The sequence below is a fragment of the Cervus elaphus genome, chromosome 12 (genome assembly GCF_910594005.1).
Source record: "Cervus elaphus chromosome 12, mCerEla1.1, whole genome shotgun sequence".
Classification (NCBI taxonomy): Eukaryota; Metazoa; Chordata; class Mammalia; order Artiodactyla; family Cervidae; genus Cervus; species Cervus elaphus.
This window is the reverse complement of record NC_057826.1, coordinates 14,373,047-14,399,941: the sequence shown is the minus strand read 5'-3', so window position 1 is coordinate 14,399,941 and position 26,895 is coordinate 14,373,047. Positions and strand designations below refer to the sequence as shown.

The 26,895-nt window shown below is 46.4% G+C and overlaps 1 protein-coding gene and 1 long non-coding RNA gene across 6 annotated transcripts; one reads left to right on the top strand and one right to left on the bottom strand.

Annotated features, from left to right (window-relative positions):
- Window positions 1-2,263: 2,263 nt before the first annotated feature.
- On the bottom strand, window positions 2,264-8,046 carry LOC122704808. Of its 2 annotated transcripts, none has more exons than XR_006343944.1 (3): window positions 7,915-8,046; window positions 4,817-5,055; window positions 2,264-3,429 (listed from the first exon to the last, which is right to left on the bottom strand). It is a non-coding gene; the product is annotated as an uncharacterized LOC122704808 (long non-coding RNA). The 2 variants fall into 2 exon arrangements; XR_006343943.1 differs by lacking the exon at window positions 7,915-8,046 and adding an exon at window positions 7,702-7,904.
- Window positions 8,047-8,110: 64 nt separating this feature from the next.
- CIPC (CLOCK interacting pacemaker) lies at window positions 8,111-23,928 on the top strand. 4 transcript variants are annotated; one of them, XM_043919825.1, is made up of 4 exons: window positions 8,111-8,297; window positions 13,573-13,760; window positions 17,496-17,665; window positions 20,452-23,928. In XM_043919825.1, the coding sequence occupies exons 2-4, from the start codon at window positions 13,625-13,627 to the stop codon at window positions 21,343-21,345; spliced, it is 1,200 nt and encodes a 399-aa protein (XP_043775760.1). In that variant the 5' UTR covers window positions 8,111-8,297; window positions 13,573-13,624; the 3' UTR covers window positions 21,346-23,928. The 4 variants fall into 4 exon arrangements, with proteins under 4 accessions (XP_043775760.1, XP_043775763.1, XP_043775761.1 ...); XM_043919828.1 differs by lacking the exon at window positions 8,111-8,297 and adding an exon at window positions 8,313-8,391; XM_043919826.1 differs by lacking the exon at window positions 8,111-8,297 and adding an exon at window positions 8,386-8,522.
- Window positions 23,929-26,895: the final 2,967 nt, after the last annotated feature.

Here is a 26,895-nt window from a genome sequence, read left to right as displayed (position 1 = left end):
TGCCCGCATCAAAGGGTGTTAAAAGGGACCCTGCTCCAGGCCCATTTTAAAGGTAAACTGAGAGGCCTCCCTTGTCTGCCAACCTTCCAGATCTTGGACTCTCTCTGTATCTTTTCCTGACTCCCACTCTCTTCCTGAGTTCACTGGTCTTCTGTCTACGTTCGGCATCCTCATTACCACACTTATCAACACTGAGCTGTGAACTTCTCAGGGGTGGAGACTGTGTCCTAGTCTTGAATGTGTCCTTGGACCCTCAGGAGGTACACAGTGCACAGTGAATGTTGGTTGGTCTGATCCTAAGTGAAAAGGTGCTTGGAGACAGGAGGATACATTAGGACTCCTTAGAGCAGTAGGCATTCACATGTCTGAGCTTCATCTGGGGAATGGGCCGTCAAGAGCTACAGAAGCTGCCATGAGGACGCGATGAGGAAGCATCAGGAAAACATCTCTATAGGGCCGGGTCACATTCGGTCCCCTTCTCCCCTCTGTCCCCTTCCTGATGTCCCCTTCTGCCTGACATTGGGTCTGGAAGCAAAGGTCAGGCGCTCTATGTGAAGACGGGAGGTCTAGGTCTGAGTGATTTCTCACGAATGGCAAAGTGTCTGAGGGAACTGGGCAGCAGAGATGAGCAAGCTGCAGGTCCTGCCTGGGATGTGGGACGCAAGTGGGTTCACAAAACATGGAGGCGGGGGGACATTTCTGGTGCCAGAGTACAGCTACCCAAGGGAGCTACAGCCTTCCTCTGTGGATACAAGTCCACTCAGAAGGGGCGGCCAGTGAGTGTGCGCCGGGCTGGGCACCAGTGCTGCAACCAACAGATCTTTCACTCCACGCCTGGCAGCTTCCTGGGAAGAGATGCCAAACCAATCCCCCAGGAGAATCAACTCCAGGGAAAGGGGCTAGTCAAACCCTGGGGGCTGTCTAGCCATGGTCTACCCGATGGGAAAGACCTTGCTCAAGGGGTCAAGCTCAAAGACTTCTTAATGCAAGATCCGGAACATGCCAAAGTCCCTCCTTAAGTGGAGGGAGGCTGATGGCACTGTAGACAAAGAAAAGCAAGGGGCTTCTTATAACGGAAACGTAAACTAGGGGTGGGGGCGCGCTGTGAACCCCTCAGTAGCAATCATATGGGAAGAGGGAAGACGGCAGTGCAGACAGAGGGCAGCACCGTCCTCCCAACTCTGGTGGGGTCAGACTCCAAAAGAGCTGTTTGAAAGCTGCTAATTACTGAGATTCCAATAAGAGCTCTGTCTTAAAAGTCATTTCGAACTGATTGCAGCTTTTTGAACTGATTGCAGCTGTAAGCTATAAAGGAATGAATCTAAATAAAAGGGAAAAATCCTTTGATCAAACACTAAGGAACTCTTCCAAATAACAATACCTTCCTTGTACATATCCATCTCAGCTATCTCACATGTATGAACAAATGATTCATATCGATTAAACACACATTCCCTGAGACAGGGATCATACCTGTTCATCCTTATAACTCCTGACAGTATTTAGCATAGTAGCTGGCACAGGGAAGATGCTTACTGAATTGAATTTAATTGAAGCAATTGCTGCATTAATGATTTAATCAGATCGTTGTCATTTCTGACAATAACGGGCTGCTATAAAATGAATACTAAATTTCTGTACTGTAAAGCAGTACAGAAGTCCATTTTAATAGCCTCAAATCCAGGAATACATGACCTATTTTTTCCAGAAGCCCAAAAGAAATATGCAAACACAGACATTCTCGAAAGGCAAGTCAACCACTCTAAATTCTACCACAGAGACCATGTTGATTGTGCTGCATGAGTTGCCAGGCAACCACTTGGTAATTCCCCATGTAATACAGATGAACCTGTCGTCTGCTCTCTCAGCTATATGTGACATGAGGAGACAATAGGTAAAGGACGGCCAAGAACACCTACACCTGGACGACACCATCTCTCCTGAAATGTGATAACATTGGAGAAAATCCCCAGGCCCTGTCAAAAAGTGCTGGAGGGAGAATTTCGTTAAACTATTAGCACAAGATATCCAGTGAATTTTCTTGGATTTACCCTGTGGATAAGTCCTGTGGGTGATCCTGTTATCCCTGTCCACAAAGCAGGGGACCAAAAGCCCTGAAATTCTGCATGTGGATGGCTGTCAATTCAATAAGGGCTCCAGATCAGCGGGTCCCATGACTCCAGCTGCGATGAAATTTTACTGGATAAAATAAGCCTTTAAGTCTTAAAAAGGACACTCAACATCTCAAAGAAACCCAAGTTCCGGGTGAATAAACCATATTCTTTTATATCAGAAGAGAATGTTCTCAGTAATTTTTCTTTGGAATGATTTCCCAGACATTTTAGGCAAATGAGCTGCCTTACTCCACTGTAGGTACAGACATCCTAGTCTTTAAAATAGACTGAAAAATCCAATAAAGCTTTGCAGAATGCATAAGGAATGTCAGAAAGCGTCTCTGACATTAAGAAAAGGACTTAAATTTAAATGCCACTTCAGATTTGGGAGTCTAAGAGTACTCATCTTTTTCATGTGAATTTCAAAAGGACCACTCCCCCAAATTAAAAAAAAAAAAAAGGATATCTGTCCACTCCCTGTTCCCACAAATATGATATTAATGTTTAAGTCTTTTTAGGAAATTACTTGCTTTTCAGTCTCTTGTTTGAGATTTAAGATCTTGAACTCTGGGATCAGGTAATCAGGTGGAGATAAAATCAACCAGGTAGCTCTGATGAACAACTGGGCAAGGCTTGAACCCAACATCTTGTGCCATCCTGATTTATCCAGCCTGTTGAGATGCTGACTGATGCCAAGCTGGCCCACCCATGTGGAGTGAAGGCCTCGGCCTTCACCAGCCCTGCCTATCTGGCACTGGAAAGGGGAGTACTGGTGGGGAAGTTCTCGGGCATTTCTGCATCTGCAAAGGGAAGCCATGGCATTTGTAAAATCCGTGACTACCAGGCTTTACACAGTTCTTCATGGGATTCCAAATTAGAGTCAGCCATGGAGCCAAATCGAAAGTGAGGGAGGAGGATTCTAGGGCATTTTTGAGCAAATGCACAACAGACCCTTCAAAGACTGGGGATGGGGTGAGGTGAGGCAGCACGAGCAACAGAGGTTCAGGAATTTCTTTGCCAGAATCACAAGTGTGGAGCAACACCTGTGGGCGGCTACCTTCACTCCAGCTTCTCAACATGACACATACAGTCGTGTGCAAAAGGCCTGGAGGTGGGAGAGAGTGGAGCAACAAAATAAAATAAAAGGGCATGTCCATTCAACCCTTGTACCAGGGGCCCTGGAAACCCCTCACCATCCCGGTTGGCGGTGTCTTCCTTCTTTGAAGTAGTCCGTGATACGTAAGCCCATCGTCAACTTTTCAGGAACCTGGGGTCTCCCTGATGTCAAGTTGGTTGAATGCTTACTATGAAGAACCTGTTTTGTAGGAGAAAAACATTCAGTATAATCCCTGCCCTGAAAGAGTTTAGACCCAGCGGGGGAGATGGGTACCCAAGAAATTACAAGGCAAACCAGTTTAGATCAAGCCACAAGACACAGAAAGTGTTCAATTTCAAGAGTAATTAATGTCTACATGGAGGCTGCCTCTTATCTTGTGCTCTCTAGCCAGCTTCCTATTGCTGGAGTGTCAGGTTCCACAGCTCTCTCTGGCTTTCTGCTGTGCTGGCCTGTATTTCTTGTCTTTGGTGAGCCCATGGTGGGGAACTCAGTTGTGATTGGAAAGCTGTTTACAGAAGGGAAGCTACAAGGCCAAGGAGAACTTCTAAATCAAATCAGTTTATACGAAGGGACAACTGAACAGCTTTCGGAGTCATCTAGAGAAAAAGTTGTGAGTTTAAATCACAGGCTTCATCTTCAGTGAGGGGGGAGATGACACTTTAAAAACCTTTCCACCAGAAAGATTCTAGATAGGGGATAAAACAAGCAAAAGGCAGCTGCTGAGTGGTTTGGAAAGATGTGTGGGTTGAAATCAGCATATACCCTGTCATGCACAAGAAATATCTCTGCCATGTGCAGAGTGAGAGAGAGAGAGGATCAGCTGGAGGTGTTTTCTGCAGACTTTGCCTTTATGGTGCCCAGTCTCCACTCCTGGCATCCTTTCCCACACAAGTGCCTGGACCTAGTGCCTTCGGCTCCGCTCCCCACTGGTCTCCTGCTCAGCACAGCAGGAAAGGGCGTGGTAGCACCATTTCCACCAAACTCGCAGCCTAGCAGAGCAGCCAGAAGCAAGGACTCTAGAATTCAATTCCTGCTCCACCACTTACTACCTGTGACCTTGGCAAGTGACATGGCCTCTTGACCTTAGTCTCCTCCTGTGTAAAACGAGAAGAATGATATCACAACCATGTCACAGGACTGTTGGAGGATTAAAGGAGTAAATCCGGGCAAGTCACTTAGGACAGTGTCTGGAAATAGCACTCTGTGTCAGTTATGACGAGAGAATTTGTCTTGGGTTCTAGAGCAGCTGCAGGTTGAGCACTTATACTTGAGGAATTTCAGGTTTGGGCAAGATGGGGAGCTAGGTGGGAGCGGTTTCCATTGTCCCTGAAATCAAACCCGTGCTTCGTATATTGACACTCTGACTATAACCCAAATGTCCTTTTATTGTCTCTGTTCTTCCAGATAGCCCTAAAAATATAAGCTGAGAACTAACCTGGCTGGTGGGGGCTTAGGCACTTGATTCCTGAGGAAAAATGGAATATGCATCCTGATATCACTCATCTCTGCTTCTGTTAGTCCGGGACCTGCTGGTTCCTATCCCCACACACAGGCCGGAACATCCCCCTCCTCTCCTCTCACTGACCCATGGTGTTGGGACTCTGGGGGCACACACATAACCACCATTCCATCAAATCCTCTTAAAAAAACTGTGAAGTGGTCAGCAGTAATGCTGAATACCAGATTCAGGATAACTGGATAGAGGATAACCGTGTTACAGATGGCCAAACTGAGGTTCAAGGGAAAAAAAAGATGGATCTCGAGTGCTGCTTCAAGAACTAATGCCAGTCCTTGTGGTGATGTTTTCACTGCTCCTCAGCAAAACTGGAAAAATAAGAAAAGCAATGAGTTTTCATAAAGCAGAAGTTATTCAGTTTTCGACTTGTGAGATTATGGCCTATCTTCTTTCCTGTGTCTTACGTGAGGGAAGATGTTGAAATACCCCATCCTTTATAAAATGCTATCAATAGCAGCTGGGATTTGAAATTAGATCTTTTGAATACTTTCACTGCTATTATACTATTTTAATTAATTTTAAAATAACTTTAATTTTAAATTCAACTTTGTTAAAATAAGTATTAAAGAATTACTTATATTGCAACTTATATACTAGATTGGACACTTGAAAATATCTTCAAGTAAAACTCAGCACAAAGGTAACTCTTTGTGGCATCCTATGTAGGACTGAAAACTCAAATCCTCACATGGTCAGGGCAGGTAGGAACTTAGTGAAGAAGACTGAGCAGAGGTGCAGTCTCTGACCTCCAATGTGTGGCAGGCACTCTGTGAGGGCAGAAGGGAAAAGAAGCCTTTTTGCAAACCCCTAAGTGTAGCATTTAAAGGAGCAGGTCTCCCCCTGCTGGCAGTGGTGGTGGCAAAATGAGTCAAACCACGACTGGTATCGAGGACTCAAATTGCAAAGGATTCCACAGCAAGAAGAAATGGTTCTTGGAAAACCATGCTCCGTCACAGAACCCTAAGTGTGATGACAAAGATCAAAACAACTCATGGCACTTTGATAGGAAACTATCATCAGAGGATGCTGATTTGCAAACCCTGGTGAATCAGCAAAGAAAGAAAAAAATTTACATTGGTTAGGCTGTATAAAAGATTCATTATCCATTTTCATGAATTGGTTATTCTATGTATCTAATTATACACAATAGAACCATACAGTAGCTCAATTAAAATTATGCCTATCAGTAAATTAGTCTGATTCATTTGGTTCCACTACCAAATCTGTTTTTGAAGTTCAAATGACTGACACAGCATGGCCTGGTCATTAGATAGGTGAAACCAGGGAAGTATGACTTATTTGCACTTGTGGAAGATTAAAATAATCTTCATGCCTTTGCTTATTTCACTTTTTTCCTTTTGGCTGGTATGCACTCTGCTCTCACCCACTTCCATGACTGGATATCCTACTTTTCCTGACCTTCTTAAAGCTTTACCTCCTGGTCTCCTCTTCTGTCAACAACAGAAAACAAGCAGAAGGTTATTTTTCTTTTGACTTTATTAGATTTTGTTCAGAATCCACTGGCATTTATCATATTCTCTCTCATACAACTTATTAAAACATGTCTATATGTCCCGTATCAGATTCTAAGGTATCTGAGGGCAGACACTGTTTTATTCTGCCTCCAAAAGAGGCAGTATGGCCTAATTGTTTAGATCCAGGGCTTAGTAGCTCTGTCATCATGGACATAAACTTCTGGGCCTCCATCTAAATAATGGAAACATTAATAAACAGAGACCTCATTAACTTGGACAGGCATCAGTAAGAGAATGGCCTTCCCTGGTGTCTTAGATGGCAAAGAATCTGCCTGCGATGCAGGAGACCAAGGTTCAATCCCTGGGTGGGGAAGATCCCCTGGAGAAGGAAATGGCTACCCACTCCAGTATTCCTGCCTGGACAATCCCATGAACAAAGGAGTCTGACAGCTACAGTCCATGGGGTCACAAAGAAGTCAGACACAACTCAGTGACAGAAATCTCATACACACACACCTAAGAGAATACATGCAAAGCTGCCTGGCTCTTCATTACTTGATAATTGTTAACAGTCCTTCCATCCCCTAAACAAAAGCCATATAGGCTGCAGGCACTCAATTATTTATTGGTAGAGCTTATGCTAATAAATACATTCACGGCTGGTAATGCATTAGCATTATCTGTGTCCGGAGGACTAATGGGATTACCTATGACTCTGCAAGGCTTGAATTATACCAACAGAGGGCGAATTTACCCTGCCCATCATCTAGATCCAACGCTAACTTTCCTCGATGCTGCACAATCTGCGCTGTCCAACCAAGTAACCATTAGCTACACGTGGTTACTGAGGACTTGAAATGTGTACAGCCTGAATGAAACCCCCCCCCCTTTTTCATTTCATTTAATCAGTTTCAGTACCCCCTCGTGATTAGTGGCTACCCTACTGGACAGAGCAGCTCCACAACTTGCCTCTACCGGTGGCAATCTTTAAATTCATCCGTGTCCCCCTTTCCAACTGTAAAATAACTTTTTCTAATTTAGGAGGTAACCACTGATTCAATGCATCGGAACTTTAACTGATCGCAACCCCCTCCCCCCCTTTTTTTGTTTAGTTGATAACACGTTGTTCGTGGTGACACTTCTAGAACTGGCCCGAGAAACAGGATCCATTTTAAACTCAACATCTCGGTCAGTCGCACAATGAGTCATACATCAAATGACATGAAATCACCCATCAAAAAAATACGGATTCCGTCCCTGCCACGTGAAGCACTGTCTGGAGGTAAGGAAGGCAAACCGACCGCCGCGACAGGCTCGGCAAGATGAGCAGCGCTGGGGGCGGTCGGGGGGCGGTCCGGGCAAGTCTCCTTCGGGCCAAGACCCAGCGAACCTGCCCGGCTGCTTCCGCTCGGGCTCGCGCGCAAGTCGGCCAATGGCCCGTCCCGGTCCCCAAGGCCGACGGCGTCTCGGGGTACAAACCGAGAGAGCCGTCTCCCCGGGCTGACTTTCACCCACGCCCTCAGAAGAATCACGCTTCCGGCCTCGTCTGCTAGAAGCCGACCGGCCCCGGCTTCTCCAGACCCCGCCTCAGAACCGCGTCCTCCACCCGCTCCACAGCAGCTCCTATACCACAAGCTCCTATACCACAAGGTCCCCGTACAAAATGGCCGCTTGGCCTAAGGAACTACTAACCATAGAGATGCCCGCCTTCCGCGGAGAGAGCGCCGACCTCTGAAGGGACGCCCCTCCCCCACCCCCGCCCCTCTAAGTACAACGTGCCGGCGTCGTCTTCCGGCTGAGACGGGAAGAGCGGGCGCCTCCAAGGGCCCTTCTAGGAGACCAGCGAGCAGTCTCGGTGGTGCCGGGTCATCCGAGCCGCATCACGTGACTGGCGAAAGCCGTCGCGGAGGCTGGGGGGAGGGGGGAGGAGAAATGGGCGGGCGGCCGAGAGCGGGGATCGCTTGAGACGCGACGACGACGACGACGAGGTTGTCATGGAGCCGCGGGGCCGGGCTCGCGCATGCGCCGCCGTACCCACGGGTCGTCCGCCTGTGGAGCTGCGACCCCAGTCCTAGGTGAGCGACGGAGGGCTGCGGGGGCAGGGGAAAAGGGTTTGGGCGAGGAGCCGGCGGAGAGGAAGCGGGCGCAAGGGAGAGGAGGAGGGAACAGGCAAGACGGAGAGCGGGCACTTTCGGGGTGCCGAGGGCCAGATGGTGGGAGCAGGGGGTGATGCTCCCTGCCCCATTTGGTCGGTTGGTTTTGCTGCGAGGGTCAGGACCGCGTGGGAGAGGAGGTCACGGGTGAGGAGGGTTTTGTGTGTGGGGACCAAGTAGCACTGGTAACCCTCTGAGGGTCCTGGGACCGCCCCCCCCCCGCCCCTGTTTGGGGTTGTGGGGTGGGGGCGCGGGGTGGGTAGCTCCCAGTTCTGGACCCGGGGCACAGGTATGCTGTCTTTTTCCAGAGACTTGCTGTCACCCACTTTGCTGGTACTTTTGCCCCCCGGGTGACCACTTGTGCCAGGCGTGGTGCCAGGGGGCGGGGAGGTGGCCGAGAAGGTGGCCAGTGCCAAGTAAGGATTGAGTGGTTGACAGTGGGTGGGTTGAGGGGACCTCCGATCCATCCAGGCCCCAGGGCACCGGGCCGCAGCCAGGCTCCCTGTGATTGCCCAAGTTCTGGCAGTACTGCATGGCTTGGGCGTTTGCCCTGGCAGGCTGGTGGCATGCCAGTCACAGCACAGTCCGAGGGTCTGCCCAGTTCTGCCCTGCTGAGCCTGCAGGCTGGTGGGTGCCTGGAGGGCGCTCCTGCTGTCTGGCACAGATGTATCGTGGGCTGGTGCGAACGGGGAGGTGGGGGGTGGGCACTGTTAGCTGCGAACTCTTCTCCAGGCAGGGGGGTTTGAGGAAGTTCTGTAGTCTCATCTAATCTTTGAAAGAGGAAAATGAGTAAGCCATACCTGGTTCCAGACAGAGAACATTTGTATGGAATCGGGTTCGGGATCTTTGACCGGAATTTACAGCCAAATTGAAGCGTGCAAATGGTTGTGAAAGGGAAGAGGAGTATTAGAGATGTAGGTAGATGGTTGGTTTTGTTGTTTTTTTTTCCCCTCCTTTGTTAAAATCCACAGACTTTCCCCCAGATTGGTATCTCTGAAAATGCAGACCAAGAGAAAATGACTTCAGAGAAAACCTAGTAATGCATTTATAATTCCAACTAGGATTATTCATGGCTTTTTGGGTGGTAAGGTCTTAATTTTCTCTGGCCATGTATCTTTATTGTATTTAAACCTCTGCTTGGGCTTTCACCTCACACCTCTGTCTGTGCATGCCTGCTGTACACGTGACACATTTTAAAGGGAACTTGAGCTCTCAGGAAAGTTGCCAAGTTGTCTCTTACAGTGGAATCTGCAAGCAGCTTTTCAGATCCTTCCCTTGTATACCTTGGGCCTCCTTTTTATGAGAAACCTAAATCTCCATAGAGATTGTGGATTAGACCAACCTTTAGTTTGGCTGCTGGATTTAAAGCCAGAATGAGGAGTAGCTTAAAATGAGGCGTGGATGAAATGCCTGTTTCCTGCAGGAAACCAGACCTAGACATTAAATCTTGAGGTGACCGTGGTGTTTGAGGTGACCAGGAAATGCAGATTCCTGACCTTCAAGCCATTCAGGTGTTTTGGTGGCAGCTAAACTGTTAGGACTGTCCTGAGGACAAGTTTGTTGGAATTTATTATTCTGTGAGTATACCTCACACATTAATTGTTAGGGGCTGAGGTTGCAGAGATGAAAAGTCAACCCTTGAGGTTGAAGAGATGAACAGATCATTAGACTCTAATGTAAGAAGTGCATAAATAGAAGAACCAAGTGCTGTGACACACTTGTTAGAATTTTTTACTTTACACCTATTGATGTAGACCTCTAGATGTATTGGTTAACTTTCCGTTGTGAGTTTTAGCGTATACTGTTCTCTCCGGGAACCTTTTGGACCATGTGTTACGTGTGCACTTATAAGAGACCTTTCTCAGGTCAATTCAAACTTAGCTCGGAGTCCTCCTAATGCAGAGTTAGGCTCATGAGGATCTGAGATGTGTGTAAGACAGTTGTCATGGTTTTCAGTCTGTGCCAGGAATCAGAGATGGTACAGTGGGTATGATCTTGGTAACCCATCTTCAACCCCTGGTCAGCTTATGAGCATCTGACTTTATTGTAAAATGATACCGACCAGGAACACAATCTTGACGTTTTCAGACTTTGCCATTGTCCTAGCCCTGGGTTTGAGTGCACCAGTGGTAAATGCCATCGCTCTGTCTGTCTCTCGTCAAGGGCCTCGTCTATGCTGTGTATGAACGGGTCTGTTGTTCACTGGCTAACTGACATCTTCAGCGCCACTCCTGGGAGGGAAGCGCCTGTCTCAGAGAGGAAAGGTCAGATGGCATGTAGCCCTTTGTTCTCATTCCCACTTGACTTTCTCCGGGACACTAAGACTGCTGAAGGAGAATTTTACTTAGGACAGAGGCTTTCATATTTTTAGCACTTCCACGTCCAAAGCAGTCACTTTGATTATTCTGAAGTAGATTATGCAGTCTCTATTTCCAATTGTCAAGAATCTAAAATTTTTACATCTGTTCTCCTTTTAATGTCAACATTTTAGCATTTTGACCCCACAGTCAGTATTGTCCTGAAAATTCTCAGACAAGCAGGATAAATTCCTGTGTATTTTCTGTAGCTCCATTGACTGCAGCTTAATAACAGTAGCAAGACCTTGTTCCTTGTCTTGTTGCAAAGGTTGTGGAAGAAGTTGGGATGCTTTATCTCAAGTGCCTGTAAAATAATCCATTTCAAAAGATAATATGAAACTTCGTCAAGTTCTGAATTAGTTGCAACTGCCATGAGCTACCTTCCCAATCTAAATCAGTAGCAGGGTCAGGCTTGAATTTAGTCTGATGGCCCCTCCACCAGGGAGAGCTGCTGCCGTTTTTGAAGAAGCCGTCTGTTCAGTTTCAGACAGCAGTATTTCAGGAGAATGAAACTGTGTACATTTGTTGGGTTTCATACAAAAAGCTACAGATTTAATTAGAGAACGGTTTTGCATTTTCTTTTGCTTTTTAAGCTGACTTGTCCGTGCTGGCAGACTTCCTCACTGTCCGGTGGAGAGACGTGCTTTTGGATAGTGCCATGAGAGCTGTGACAGGGCCTGCAGTGAGGGAGACCTGGATTCGATTCCTGGGTCGGGAAGTTCCCTGGAGCAGGAAATGGCAACCCACACCAGTGTTCTTGCCTGGAGAATCCCACGGACAGAGGAGCCTGGTGGGCTACAGTCCATGGGATCACAAGAGTTGGACATGACTTAGTGCTATCATTTTTTTTTTAATGAGAAATGTGCCTTTCATGCACATGGTACTAAATGTGCTCCACCAAGGAGTGCTCAGTGTGATGTGGACTGAGTGGGGAGGCACTCGCCTTGGATGAGTTAGATATGGCACAGGCTCATTTTCACGGGGAATTGTGTTTAACTCAGCCTCATTCTGATCAGTGTGCATTCCCTTTAGTCCACTTCTGTCTTATGCAGAAGAGCAAGAGAGCTGTTCAAGGATGCCTGTAAGCATCCTTGGCTTCTGTTTAACTTTATTTCCAATCCCCCCTCTGCTTCTGGAGTGGTTGGTGTTCTTCACTAGATCCTGTATTAGCAGAAATGTTCACACTTGGCATTTTCAGGGTGTTTTCAGATACACGGCTGTCTGACAGGGGGCCCATGTTTCTCTCTTCTCAGAAGGACAAACGGATGGAGTCAAAAATGAATCGTGAGTAAGAAGGCCACCAGGTGTTGCTTAAACCTACTACCTTGGTCCATTTGGGCTGTCATGACAAAATACCACAGAGCGGGTAGCTTATAAACCACAGAAATTTATTTCTCCCAGTTCTGGAAACTGAAAGTCCAAGCTTAGGGTTCCGGCATGGTCCAGGGACAGCCCTCTTTTGGGTCACAGACTTCTCACTGACTCTGGTGCAAGGGGCTGGGGACCTTTCTGAAGCCTAAGGCACTCATCTCGTGACCTAAGCCCCACCTTCTAATACCATCATCTTGGGGGATTAAGGCTCCATATATGAATTTTTGGGGGACACAGACGTTCAGACTGGAGCACTTATCCAGTTGCGTTGTTATTGTCGTTTTCCCTGTTGGTCCGCTGTTCTCTTTATCCCTGCAGTATCCTTGTGTTCTTACTGTGCCACCTTTCCAGCTGCCGTCCCTTGGCTGTTCAGAAAAGAAAGTGAAAGTGTTAGTTGCTCAGTCATGTCTGACTCTTTGTGACCCCATGGACTGTAGCCCGCCAGGCTCCTCTGTCCATGGAATTCTCCAGGCAAGAATACTGGAGTGGGTTGCCATGCCTTTCTCCAGGGGATCTTCTCGACCTGGGGATCAAACCCAGGTCTCCTGCATTGGAGGCAGATTCTTTAGCATCTGAGCCAGGGAAGCCCTGGCTGTTCAGTGGGCCCTGTTAAAATATCTTGACAGGCTCATTGGTCTCACACTTTGCACTGTTTACCTAGTTCTGGATCTGCTTTGAACTAGCTGTGTGTCTCTGGATCAAATCTAGGCGTCTCTCCAGGAAGAGGGGAACCAGGTCTATTTGATTCACTCTGTACCCCCCCATTCTTAGCATCGTGCCTAGTTCACAGCAGGCGCTCGGGAAATATTTTTAAATGACTGACTATAACTTATCTGAGCCTCAACTTCCTCCTCTGTAAAATGGGATAACAATTGAGAAGGATGTGAGGCTCAAATGAGAGAATCTTAACATCAATAATGTTATGGGCGTTTGTGGATCAAATTGCTGGTCTATCTGGTCTTCCGTGTGCATAGATGCACTTTCTAAGCCAGGATGTGGCATGCATATATAAGGAGTTGTATTTTTCTCTGTTCACTACCTCCTCTAAAGAACTGAAAGGTTAATTTGAGAAACTACACTTGGGGAGGTGGCAGGAAGTCTCAGGCCTGCGGATGTATCCTGGGAAGCAGGCCTGGTCCGAGGAGGGCATCCCCTCTCCTCTCCTTCTCCCTCAGGGAGCATTCCAGAGAGCTAATCAAATGTGCCTTTGTTAGCAGTTTACAAAGCTTCCACTGAATGATCTGTGTGCTTTGCATTTGTAATGGATTTAGAGGGCAGGGAGAGGACAGTGAGCCCGCCTTTGGGTGGAAACCATTCTCCTGCTGAGCAAACGTGTTGCCTTTGTCAGCTGAGACCTCTGAGAAAGTGCCCGGAGAGGCCCGTGTCCTTTGCCTGGACTTTACTCAGCGCAGGCTCACCTGTCCCAGCTCTCCAGGCAGTGACTTACGTAACTGCTGTTTTTTTCACAGGGCAGTCCAGATGAAAAGAGTACTGATGAGTCCCCTCGCAGCCCAGTAAAACATGGAGAGGAAGAACCCGTCCAGAGAGGGCTCTCGAAGGCTGTCAGCCAAACCAAGCAAGGGCTCGGAGATGAAAAAGGCGTCTCGTCAGCTCGGCCTGGCAGCTGCTGAGTCAGATAAGGACTCTGGATTTTCAGGTTAAAATTACCTTATCGTTTCTACACTGTAGTGAATGATTTGCCTGAAAAATGTCCTCCATAAAACTCACTTGTGTGATAAGGATGGGAAGATTTCACCCACAGGAGAAATGAATGGCTTTCTGGTCTCTTAAAATGGTAGTTCTTTTGCCACATGGCAGGGTATTCATTAGAGACACAGTGGGGTTAGTTCCGAAGGAACGGTTTGACGTCTTTTTTCAGCTCAGACTCTCAACTTCAAATCTTACACATTTTCCACTGTGGCAAGTGGTTATGGGAGAAAAGATATAAAATACTCATAATTCTGTTGTCTTTCCTCCTTTCTCACAAGAATAGTTATATTGCAGTTACATTGCATTCCAGTAATCACATTGGAAAAAAAACTGTATGTTGTCACCACATATAACAAATTAAAACAGGTAGTATATAATTTGTTAAGATACCTTTTTTCTAAGAAAATATTTTGCTGTGTTTAAAAACGCTTCCTCCTGGCAGCCCATCCCTGCCAGTGTTTGCTTTTTGTGTTTGGTCTGTGAGTCTCCTGGCCCCATTCCAAACCTGAGTACCTATTAGAGACGAGAAAGCAGGACAGTTTTCCTTACTAGTTTTTCTGAAAGAACTAACTGCATGCCCAGTAAATCTTTTAATTTTGTGCTGAGTCTTTTTTTATCTCCAGGTCAGAGAGTAGTGGCTTAAATACAGCTCGAGTGGCAACGTTTTTGGCCCAGGGGATGCAGAGGGGTGATGCCAGGGGATTCGGCCTGGGCCAGCATCCTGAGAGAGTGGAGCCCTCTCCTGGAGGAAGATTTCTGTTTTCCAGCCCACAGAGACTAATCAGTCCATCTTGTCGATTTATGAATTTATAGTGAGAAATGCAGCTCTTAGGAAACCTGAACTCTGTCATCCTTAGATTGGTAAATTCTCTCTGTAGGTAAAGCTGCAGGGGAAGCCAGGTTATCAACAGATTGTTGCTCCAAGAGGAACAGAGCACCAGGTCAGGGATTAGAATAAGGACAGTTAAGGAAAGTTAGGGCCAGCGTATAGCTCTTTGGGTTTTTCTTCTCAATCTTTTCATGTTGTTTCCCAAGCTCCCCACATCATAAGGCTCTTCTGAGGCATTTGTTAAAAAACACCAGACCCCTCTCCTGGAGATTATGACATCGAGGGTCTGGGGGGAGGGCCTGGAATGTGGGTTTCATATTTTGACAAGTGTCTCTGGTGATGCCTGTGATCAGACAGGTTTGGGAACCTGCAGGCCTATGTCTTTTTTTTTTTTCTCTCTGTCTTAATATCATATTTGGGTTGTTTTTTTTTTTTAATATCATGAAGGTAATAAATGCTCATTGAAGAAGCTCAGAAGTTTAGGTACATGCAAAGAAGAAAATAAACATTAACCATAACCCCACCCCCTGTTATTCTCAATACTGTGGCCATTTTGGTACTTCCTCTAACAACTTGAGCTCCATCAGGCCAGCTGTTTTATAGCATGTTGCACAGTCTGGGTAGTTTTCTGAAAGTTTCCTATTCTCTATGCAGAAGTGCCTTAAGAAGTTCTGTGCTGTTCAGACACAAGGCAGTATTAAAAACACTCAGACTTGTATGCCCAGAAGGTGGTCCCAGTGACGGCCTCCAGCCACTCTGGGCCGGGTACCAGTGGTGTCGTCACTGCTGGAGTTGTCCTTTCAGTTACCTTGGGATGTGATGCAATTGGCAGTCACTAATTAGCTCCAGTCCATATTTAGATTTTTCCCATTGTCCCAATAGTGTCTTTTATAACTGTTAGTCTTTTTTTGTATATTTGCTTGTTTTGGATGTAGAACTCAGTTGAAGGTTGTGCATTTCATTTCATTGTCCTGTCTTTTTGATCTTAGTCTAGAACAGTTCCCTTGTCTTCCCTTTTCTTTCCTTCCTTTTTTTTCTTTGTGAAATCGACATCTTTAAATGAGTTAGGCCTGTTGTTTTGTAGAATGTTTCACACTGGACTTCTCTGGTAGCTTCCCCAATATTAGAAACAGAATAAACATTTTTTAAATAGAAAACTAAATTTTTGGTGTTATATCCTTCTCATTGCAACACATGAGGTGACTCCTAGGTTTGTCTTCTTGGTGATGCTCTGATTAAGGGAGTAATTGTAGACCCTATTTCTTTATTATGAAAGTACCCCTTTCTCTTTGTAATTAATAAGCAGTTTATGGGATGATACTTTGAGATTGTGTGACACTCCTGTTTTCCAACAACCTCTTGACCACTGGTTTTCGCATCCATTGACGATGCTTGCCTGAACCAGTTACTATGTTTGTGGTGTGAAAAATGGTGATCTAATTCTATATCATTTGTTTACGTTTTATTAGCTGATGATCTTTTATAAAGAAACATTTCTCTGCCCTCTTTTTTGAGCATCACTGTAGATTCACAGACGTCTTTTCTGATTTCCTTTGTCAGCCCATTATCAGTATTCTTTTTGATACCAGGTTGTCCCCCATTGGGTCAGTGGTGGTCCCTTCTAGATGGCACCTGTGTCTTTGACGTGTCTCACATTTTTGTTTGAGTGCTTCCTTGCTTTCTGGGACAGTAACATGTCTAGGCTTGTTTTGCACCTTCCCTGCCAAAGACATCAGCCATTTCTCCAAGGAGCCCTGGTTTCCTTTTCATGCAGAATAGCATTTGCATAGAAAACAAGATACACGTACTAGGTACGTACTTTTCTTCTGAAGTTCTTTGTTTATGGCCCAATAGTTCTTAACTAAAGGTGCACATCTGGATTACTTGTGGTGCTTTGTGAAAATACATGTGCCTGGACACCAGATAAATTAATTCCTAGATTGAGGGGAAGACCCCAAGACCCATAATTTCTGAAAAGCATCTCTGGAGAATCTGATTAAAGGCAAGTGTTAACAGTTGCACTCTTCTAAATTATAGTCACATTCCAGTCTTGCCTCATCCAGATGACACTGAGATTTTTGACGAGCATGTAGGGTATTCCAAGCCTCCTTACTGGCAGTCTCTTGGTTTACTCCAGCAAGGAACTAATTAAGTCCGTTCTTTATGGATGTCACGTAGAGCAACCTTCTTTTCTTGGCCGTGGAGAGAATCTTTCCATCACCAGTTGTACAGGATCCCCAGTAGGCACACTCAGCATGCATTTAGGACACTAACAAAGGAGGTGCTTAACTGGGTGGAGGAGGAAAACAAAGACATCATAAGCCTCAACTTGATGAACTTATCCAGACTTTTACAATTAGGAAACTTAGGAGGCGTGTATTTTAATTTCAGCAAGGTGGTGAGTCTTGGGGTTTTATTGTTACTTGTTTTTGTTGTTATTACATCATGTGGTGCCTAGAGCCTCTAAAGATCTTCATCTTGTCTCAGGTCCCATGCACACTCCTCTCCCTTTTCAACCACAGATTCTTAAAAGTAATGAGCTAACATTGAAGCCTTTACCCACTTCTGTAGACTGGTGATGATTACTTTCACATGAACCCTAATTGATGCTGGCTTTTGTCTATAAGAGAGTCAGAACGGAAGTCTGCTGTCCCAGTGCAGCGATTATTAATCTCTTGGGGTGGGAGGGATAATTATGCATCCCATTGAGAATCCCATGAAAGGTAGACATGCTCCTCAGAAGAATTCTCAAAAGCACGGTCACAAATGTTCCATTCGATTTCAGGGAGTTTGTGGCTCCCCAGGAGGACTGGTTAGGAGCCCAAGTAAACTGACCATTTCTCTGCCCAGCAGATGGGAGCTCAGAATGCCTGAGCTCGGCCGAGCAGATGGAGTCCGAGGACATGCTGAGCGCCTTAGGCTGGAGCCGAGAGGACAGGCCAAGGCCAAGTTCCAAGCCTGCGAGTGGAGCCTTCCCGACTCTGTCCCCCATGGTGGTCATGAAGAACGTGCTGGTCAAACAGGTGAGGAGGACCGCGCTTGTCATGCTTTGCACACTCGAGTTTCTGAGCTTCCTGTGCACTGAGTTTCTCTCCACCAAGGAGGGATGTGAGAAGCAGACCACCAGAAACCACACCAACACATGCCACTCTCCTGGGAAGAGGGTGTGGCCTTTCAGCTACTGACTTGGTTTGAAAAAAGGAATACAGGAGTCAGGACATGTATTCTCATTTTCCAGACGTTAAGACTGCATCCCTAGTTTGTCCAAAGGTGTCTGGAATACCTTAGTCATGTTTAAAGGAACCAAGCAGAAATGTCCTAACTTCCATAGTACATCTAAGATATGACAGAGTTTAGGGTTGAAACAAGAGGCTCTTTTTTTAAAATTTGAATTTCCCTGGGGACTTTGAGAAGTAGAAGCAATTTCCCTATTTCTCATGTTATATTCTGAGCATTTTCTTAGTAATCAGCCAGAGCTATGTCATTAGCGAAAAAGCAACTCTTTGGTACAGGTATGACTTTAGCAGCAGACTCCACATAGCATTGCCATAGAATTGAATAGTACTTTGTTATAGGTTTTATCGCATAACTATGCAAATTATGTGGTTATTGTCTAGATATGAAAGAAAAGATTTAGATAAAAAGTCTTAAGCTTAGCCCCAGTGTTTGAGTCAGAGAATTCAATCCTATTAACTTAGTTAGAGAACATGTAACCTTATCCTGCTTTGCTCTGAAACAGACTAGTCCTCTTGTGGTTCTGTTGATGAGGCTGTTTGAAGCCAGTGAAGTTTGCAGTCTGACTGTGTGTAGGTGACCTTCCCACCTTAGGTGGAAGAACGTGGCTGTAGCCTGACAGGAAACCCTAATGTCTTAACTGTTACCTAGTCACTGCTGAGCAACTCAAACTGATTTTCAGCAAGGCAACCTGGTGAGTTTGGATCTAAGAATTTGAAGATATCTGCTTGATAAATCACGTCTCAGCTGGAAGCACAGCTCTCCCTGAAACGAGGAGATTTGAGAATAAAGACATGAAATGGAGCCCAAATGGGGTCGTTCAGGCTCCACCGGTGCTCCTCAGGACTCCTGTCTCCTGCTCTTTCCTCTCCGCCTTCCTCTCTGGCCGCCTTGTCACTCTTTCTTAGGCATCTGTGTTTTTTGTTGTGGGTGTTGTGGCAGTGCCGGAGGGCGGAGAACAGCCTGCAGTTGCTGGTGAGGAGGCGGGCCCTGCAGAGCCGTAGTCTTCAGGATAAAGACCCACTGGGAAGGCTTGATCAGGAGACAGGAGGCTTGGGGGCAGACTGACCTGATGGAGCAGTCTAGGAGTTTTGTGTTTTCACATGTGCTAGAATTCCAGCACATTCCAAGTTTTAAAAATCTTTGCTTATTATATAATGTCTTAATGATTGCTGCTTGGTTTTAGGTATTTTTCTCTGGTGAGTCTGATTCCAGTTCTGTCACCAGACTATGTCTTCTTACACACAAATTATTTCATCACCATGGACTTCAATTTCCTCATCTTTAACATGAGTCTTTTTGTGAAATGATTCTGAGATCCTGTGCAAGTCTAAAATATTCTCTGGTATTCCCTTAGATGATTTCAACAAGAGTGGTAACCTTGTACAAATCTAATAATTGGGACAAACAGACTAAGTCAGTGGGCATAACAGCAGCATTAGAAAGAGTAATCTTGGGAGAGCAATGAATTAGGTATTTTCTGGGTCTCTGTGCCTTGGAGGTCAATCCCTGTGGTGTGATTGACCAAGGGGACAGCCTGAAGTTTTGCTTTTGGCTGAGCTGCACTGGGCTGATCTCTTCTTTGAAAGACTCCTGATTCTGTATCTCCTCTGCTGGGGAGTGTGGTTGCTAGGCCCAGCATTGCTTGCTTGTTATTGCAGCATCTCTCAGAGTATATTTGAACACTAAGAGGGCTCCAAAATGGGCTTCCAGGTCATCCCACCCTTTGCACAGGAGATGAACTGTAGTTGAACTTGGCTAAGAGTTCTTAACCAGGTATCTATGGAGCTGAAATGTGTTCAAATCAGGTACCCACGTGGGAGCAGGGTCCATCACTTTCTGCAGATAAATCACGTGACTCCACCAAGGGAGAGAGCCTCTGTCAGGGCTCTTTCTGCCTGGCTTCAGGTATTCATGACTTTATTCTCAAATCTCCTCATTTCAGTGAGGAGAGCTGTGCTTCCAACCAGGCCCAAAGACGGGAGAACACTACAACAACCATGTAAAATCACACACAGTGTGGAAGCACCCGCACTTGGTGGCTGCTACTGCCTTGCAGAGCTTTGTGGTTGTTGGGGGTCATTGCCATAAAAGCAGACCTGTGGACTCCTGACACTAGGTAACTTTTTTTAAAAAAATGTAACTTTTTAATCAAAAGTTGTTTTCATGTAAAAGAGATTCCACAAGTAACTAAAGGAAGACTTTACTTTGGTGTAAAGTCACATTTATGGTATTGAGATAAGCACGTTTTAATTTATGACAGCAAATCGTACCATCTGTACTTTTATTGCCTCAGTTGTGACCTTGACTGTGTCATTACTCCACCTACCTACGCTTTTCTTTTTCTTGAGTGACAGCACTTGAATAAAGATAGCCATTCCCTCCAGTTTTCCCTTGAGAGAGAAAATCTGTGGTATCAGACCCAAGTGAATATTGAAGCCACTCTCATCTCCAGTTTTGTCAAGAAGGGCTACCCCGTGTGTGGAAATCTCCGTCCTTATGTCTGAGTATTTGCTCTGCCCCGTGGACAGCCGCGGGTAACGAGCAGTTTGCCACTCTTTCCCTTTGTCCTCAGGGCAGCAGCTCCTCCCAGCTCCAGTCGTGGACTGTCCAGCCCTCCTTTGAAGTGATCTCGGCCCAGCCACAGCTCTTATTCCTTCATCCGCCGGTCCCGTCTCCTGTCAGCCCGTGTCACGCCGGTGAGAAAAAGTCAGACTCCAGGAACTACTTGCCCATTCTCAATTCTTACACCAAAATAGCCCCTCACCCCGGCAAAAGGGGCCCTTCCCGCAGCCCAGAAGAACGAGGAGAAGGTGGCATGCAGAAGAAGGTCTGTACTGAGAGACTGGGGCCCGGCCTGTCTGCTCGCGAGCCAACCAAGACCGGTGCTGGCCCACCCCGGCCCCCGACCCCGGCCCCCCCCAGCGCCAAGCTTGCCGAGGACTCGGCTCTGCAGGGCGTGCCCTCCCTGGTGGCGGGTGGCAGTCCACAGACTCTCCAGCCGGTGTCCAGCAGCCATGTGGCTAAAGCTCCCAGCCTGACCTTTGCCTCCCCCGCCAGCCCCGTCTGTGCGTCCGACAGTACCCTGCACGGGGTGGAGAGCAGCTCCCCGCTGTCCCCGCCGGCAGCCAGTTACAGCTCCGCTCTGTGGGCTGCCGAGCACTTCTGCCGCAGCCCAGATAGCTTCCCAGAGCAGCGGCAGAGCAAGCACAGGCGCTTTCAAAATACCCTGGTAGTCCTGCACAAATCCGGTTTGCTGGAGATCACTTTGAAAACCAAGGAGTTGATTCGTCAGAACCAGGCAACTCAGGTGGAACTTGACCAGCTCAAGGAGCAGACCCGGCTGTTCATAGAGGCCACTAAGAGCAGGGCTCCTCAGGCCTGGGCCAGGCTGCAGGCATCTTTAACGTCAGGATCAGGTCATACCAGCAGTGACCTGGAAGCATTCTCTGAGCAGCCAGACATATAACATCGAAGGCATATTTTCCTGTTACTTGAGTGCTTCTTTTTAACTCTCTTACTGTTACCTACTCCTGTTTCCCAAAGCTTACGTAAGATCTTTTCCTTTTAAACTCAGACTGTTCATTGGTTCACTTACGAAGCCACATGCCAGGACCCGGCTGCTGTCTGAACCTGTGGTCTATGCACAGTTTACCTTCGTCTCTGTTCCAGCGAGGACCTCAGGTTTGGGTGTCCTTGAGTCCCTCTTCCTCAGCCTGCAGGCAGTTTGATGGCTCATGGGGAAAAGTGTGAGAGGTGATTGTGCGGGGCCCTTCTAGCTGTCACCTCCTGCCACCCCACTCACCAGCCATGATCGAGGGTGCAGTGATGCCGGCGAGCACTCAGAGCGACGCCTGTCAAGCCAGGGAGCAGGTGACACAGGAGCCCTTCATGGGTCTTCCCGTGAAGGTCTTAGTGACAGACGAAGGTACAAGAGGAGGGCGCTTGCGTTCCACAAGGCCCTGTACCCTTTGGCAGGAACCTGAAATGCTTTGGCACAGATTGCTCTTCGGATGCAAGCACTTAATCACTTAAAGCTTTGTTTTTTTAAACTTGAAAGTCAAAGGGAAAGAGTAGCACTGTTAACTCTTAGACTTTAATCACAAGCCAGATTTCTCTTAAACTGGTAGGCGAAATACTTCAGATTTGTTAAAGTATAGAATGGATTTAGGACCATCTGGAGCTACAGTTGATGAACTGCTTTTTTGACTCATAGAGTCTAAAGAAAGGAGAAATGGCTAGCATCTCTTGGTTAGGAGCTGGAAGATTCTAGTAATTTATGCCTTTTTTTTCCTCTCTTTTTTGAAACAATGCAACCTGTTTTATATGTGAAAATCTTAAGGACAGCTTCATGGTTTCCAATTGTGTAATCCAAGTCTGCCCTTTGCTACCACTTTTTTTCCCTCTTGTTTTTACAAAAGAAAAAAGAAAATATTATTAAGCTTGATAAACTTTGAATTAAAATCTTTGCAAGGTTATGACATACAAGTCTACAAAAACTTGGAAAACATTCTTGTTATCCGTTTTCGTTCCACATCCAGAGTTTTTATTCGTCTGATGCCACAGTGATGTGGAGCAGTCTTCCATGTTTGTTTTATGCATTGGATTTTGGCAGCAAAGCCAAAGGTATAATGGGTTCTGTGAAGTCCACCTAGAAATAGAGAGTATTGTGAGAACTTGCAGGTGATACACAGTTTTTCGGCTTCATCATAAACCAGATTTCTAGGTTGTAAAGTTGCCAACTTCTTATTCTCCCATTTAAAAAATTTCATTCTCTTGAAAACCTTAAGAATGACCAACTTCATTTTTTCTGCAAGGAAAATGGTCTTGAAGTTCTTCCAAGGCTAGAAGCTAATGCTAGTCGTAACTCTTAACGTAGTTTTAAAATTAGAAGGCTTCGAATTGCCTGCATTTTGTTCTCAAACGCAGTTTAGAAATAAACAACCCAGTAAACTCTCTTAGACTCTCCTAATCAATGCAGAATTATTACCTGCCATGTGCTTTCTGAAAGAGTTTCAGAAATCAGAGCAAATAGGTCTTTAAGGAGGCTCAGCTGCTTTTAATATTTTTTCTCTTGGCCCGCTCCCTCTGCCTCCCCTCAATCTGTGTGGTGCTACCGCAGCTCCGCCTTGCACACCATGCTAGGACGCTTCCTTTTTGGCAGAATATGTTTGGCAGCAAAGCCATAGAAACAGGTGCATTCAGAACAGCCTGGGCACCAGGCATGAGTCTTACTGAGGCAAAAATCTGAACACACTTGCTGAGAACCAAATTTACGCCATCGGAAGACTCCCCTGTGGAACTGTACGTGTCTTGGACTCTTCTCCCTAGATGGAGGTTTGCACTTCCTCCTGTCAGGCAAAAGATGCCGAGAGCCATCACCAGTGCTCTTTGCTGAGTGGCTCCTCTCTGATCTTGTGACTTGGTGCTGTGAGTCCCTCTAGGCTGTTGGCATGGGTGTTCTCTCCCTAGTGGAGCAGTAAGCAGATGCAGCCAGGTAGAGAAGCTGGTCCAGCAAAGAGCCATCCATTGAGGCTAGCAGACCTGTGGGGCCAGAGGCCAGATTGACAAGTGGAGGAACCTCGGAGTTGACCGGCAGGACCTCCGTTGGTTTCACACGGCTGTAAGTAGTCACAGTCTTCCTGATGCATGATGACCTGATCTTGTCTGAGGTTCTGTGGCAAAGCTGTTGTTTTCTGAAAGCCGTTCTTAACTCACACCAACCCTTAAGAGAAGTTTTGGCAGATGGTGTTGGCAGTGTTGAAACACATCTAGAAAAAGCTGCTGATTGAATTGATTATGGGAATGGAGCTTGGTGACATTTGTAATTTATTACACTCTCCTTGCTTTTATTGATTATGGTATTGTCTGACTTTGATTCCTTTGGCAGAACAGTAATTCTTGTGCATATATTGAAGTGTCTTTCCAGCTATGAATTCTTTACGGTAGAGGTTTCTTTACCAAATGTGAATTCTTTTGAGGAAGTATGAAGTTTTGTAGAAATTGACTGTGAAACGTCAGAGAAAAATAAAAGTCACTTACTTGAAAACTATTTGGCCTTTGGGCTTTATAACTGCTTAAAACACTGAAATCAAGAGTTTGATTGATAGAGGTTTCATACGTATATACTCAAGGTATTTGGGGATGTTGAGATTAGATACTGAACTTGTGAAAATTCACTGTTCAGACTCCCACCGGTGTGAACTTAAAGGTGATGCAGGCAGTCTTAAGACAAATGGATGGTTTGACATTCTCTAGAGTCATGGAGGGTTTATATTGGGTAGGGTGGGAGGAGAAAAGAGAATACAGTTCAATGATTTCTTCCATCTGATATGACACTTTCACAGACGGAATTTTTAAATGACAAAAACCACTGCAGTTGTCTACTGGGATAAACTAAAGCCACATTAAGTAAAGATCTTTCTACTACGGGGAGGTCCTTAACGAGTGCCTCTCCATGCCTTTTTGTTCATGTTTCTCCGAGTTGACTCCCGAGGCTCTGCTCCTCCTCAGAATTCACCTACGGAGTCTCAGTGGGGAAATCTGTAGAGTCTTCCCTGTCCTGAGGCCAGTCAGGACACCCCTCCTGGGATTTTTTTAAGTCACTGGAAAAATAAACTTATCCTCATTTAAAGTCCTGAAGGATTGCCATAGTCTGAATTCTTACAGCATTATTCCTATCCTACACAAATTTTTTAAGTAACTTTTAAAAATGTCGCTGGAAGAGGCCCCTCCTGAAACAGAGAACCAGCCTCCCATAAGAGATGGACTCCAGACACACGGGAGCCCAAAGTGGATCCCGTGAGGCTTCAGAGAGCTGGGTCACTCTCACTGTCGCGCCTGGCCCTTCGGCGTGATTCTGCGTGTGGAGACACTAGCCTGTTGCAAGCCTGTCCCACTTCATCCACGTCCCGTGGGGCATCACTGCAGTGCGTGGCCTGGCACGGTGGGGTCCAGAGCCCTGCATGCACCTCTTGCATCTGACCCTCATCGGCCGGCTGACTTTGGATAGGCATCCCTCTTCTCAGTGGAATAAATGGAGAATCAAAGTTGTCCTCTCTGGGGTGCTTCCCAGCTGTAACCACGTGTAAGATCTCTGGCTGTATTACAGCGAGCTTGATGGTACGTTATCTGATAATAACAGCTCTTCCTCAGTTTACTGCGGGGTTCCATCCTGATAAACCCATCATAAGTTGAAAATACCCTAAGTCAAAAATGCATGTGATCCACCTGACCTACCGAACATCATAGCTTAGCCCAAGCTGTCTTAAACGTGCTCAGAACACACGCATCAGCCTGTGGCTGGGCGAGCTCATCTCACACAAACATTGCAGGCGGATTCTGTGCCATCTGAGCCACTGTAGGGGCTGACGAGGGTTAGGCGTATCATGTGCAATTTTGACTGTGGATAGCTCACGTAGGTGTTGGTTGTTGCGCTGAAAGTGAAAACAGCAGCTGTCTTGAGTCAGCTGCTTGAGATAATGGGGGTGAGTGTATCGGTTGCTGACCCTTGCGATCACGTGGCTGACTGGGCGCCGCCCACCATCAGGACGTAGGATTGTGCCGCGCGCCACTCGGCCAGGGGAGCGGTCAGAATGCAAAGTGGGGTCTCTGCAGAAGGCCCATCTCTTTCACACCATTGTAAAGCCAGAAAACCCTAAGTCAGAGACTGCCTGAAATTGTTAAATTTTAAAGAAAACCCTGGGGTGCTCACAGAGCAGGTTCCTCGTGCTTAGTTGATTTTAAAGCGTTCTGTCAGATTTTAAACTTCTTATATGTGACTGGGAGAAGCATTTTGCCAGCCTGCTTTGATTTTGATTACCTGGTTGGCGCTCACATGGATTCACTCGTTCCTGTATAAAAGACTTGCTCTCAAATGAAGAAATAACCCCAAAGGAGAATAACTGGGCGAAGAACAGACTCATTTGAAAAGACCCTGATGCTGGGAAAGATTGAAAGCGGGAGGAGAAGGGGGCGACAGAGGATGAGATGGTTGGATGGCATCACCAACTCAATGGATGTGAGTTTGAGTAAACTCCAGGAGTTGGTGATGGACAGGAAGGCCTGGTGTGCTGCAGTCCGTGGGGTCGCAAAGAGTCGGACACAACTGAGCGACTGAACTGAAATCGAATTATGTCCTTTCCTAGTCAGTCACCTGCAAATAGCCATTTCCTCTGAAATGAAGGACATTTAACGGGATTTTGTATTTTAGAGTATGTCGCCGTTCTTTTATCTTGTCCTGGATTTCTCTCCCCACAGCCTTTCTCTCCTGGCCCACTCCCTTTGCCGCCCCTGAGCCTGTGTGGTGCTCTGCTGTGCGCGTGGTGCTAGGAAGCCTCCTTTCAGACAGAGCATGTTTCTGCATGTTTGATAAGGAGCCTCTTAGGTTGATTTACTGTTATTTTAATGGTAAATAGTCATAGACTGTGCCGATGTAGTGGTACTTTGTCAGGACTCTATTCTGAACCCAGGCTCTGGGTGTCACCTTTCATCCCCACCAGGAGGGGTGTTAGAGACGAGATGAGGTCTGCCTGGGTGACACGGAACGAGCAGAGTGGCCGGAGAGAAAGAGCCAGCAGGAAGCAGCTCTATCTGTTTCCTTCATTAGAAGAGGAGAGGAGACATCCGGTCCACTCGGCATGCTGAGATTATGGTGAAGTACAAAAAAAAATGATGTCTCTGAAGTGTTTTTTCAATTGCTCCACAGAGCAAGGTAGCTTCCATGCACAGAGCCCAGCAGTGGGATTCACGTGATGGCATTCCACCCCTGAAGGGCTGTCCTTTGCTTGGAATAATTAACACCATCTTCTACCAAAATCTCCTTGACAGCTTAACGTAAGAGAGCAAATCTCAACCCAGCCTCTTAACTAGTTTCCTGGAAGGAGGTGTTCTGTGGATCCCTGGACTCCTGTGAGCACTTTGGCTTTTTCCTCTCAGAATTCCTCCTCCGTTCTTAGAACACGTGGCACTCCCATCTCTTTCCGAAGGATGGTTATGCAAGACATGAGAGAATTGCTTG

Excerpts from the sequence above, each read along its gene's own strand:
- CIPC (XM_043919825.1), top strand. The coding sequence starts at position 13,625 with ATGGAGAGGAAGAACCCGTCCAGAGAGGGCTCTCGAAGGCTGTCAGCC. Across the intron at positions 13,761-17,495 it reads TAAGGACTCTGGATTTTCAG|ATGGGAGCTCAGAATGCCTG; the intron begins GTTAAAATTACC and ends TCTGCCCAGCAG. Across the intron at positions 17,666-20,451 it reads AGAACGTGCTGGTCAAACAG|GGCAGCAGCTCCTCCCAGCT; the intron begins GTGAGGAGGACC and ends CTTTGTCCTCAG.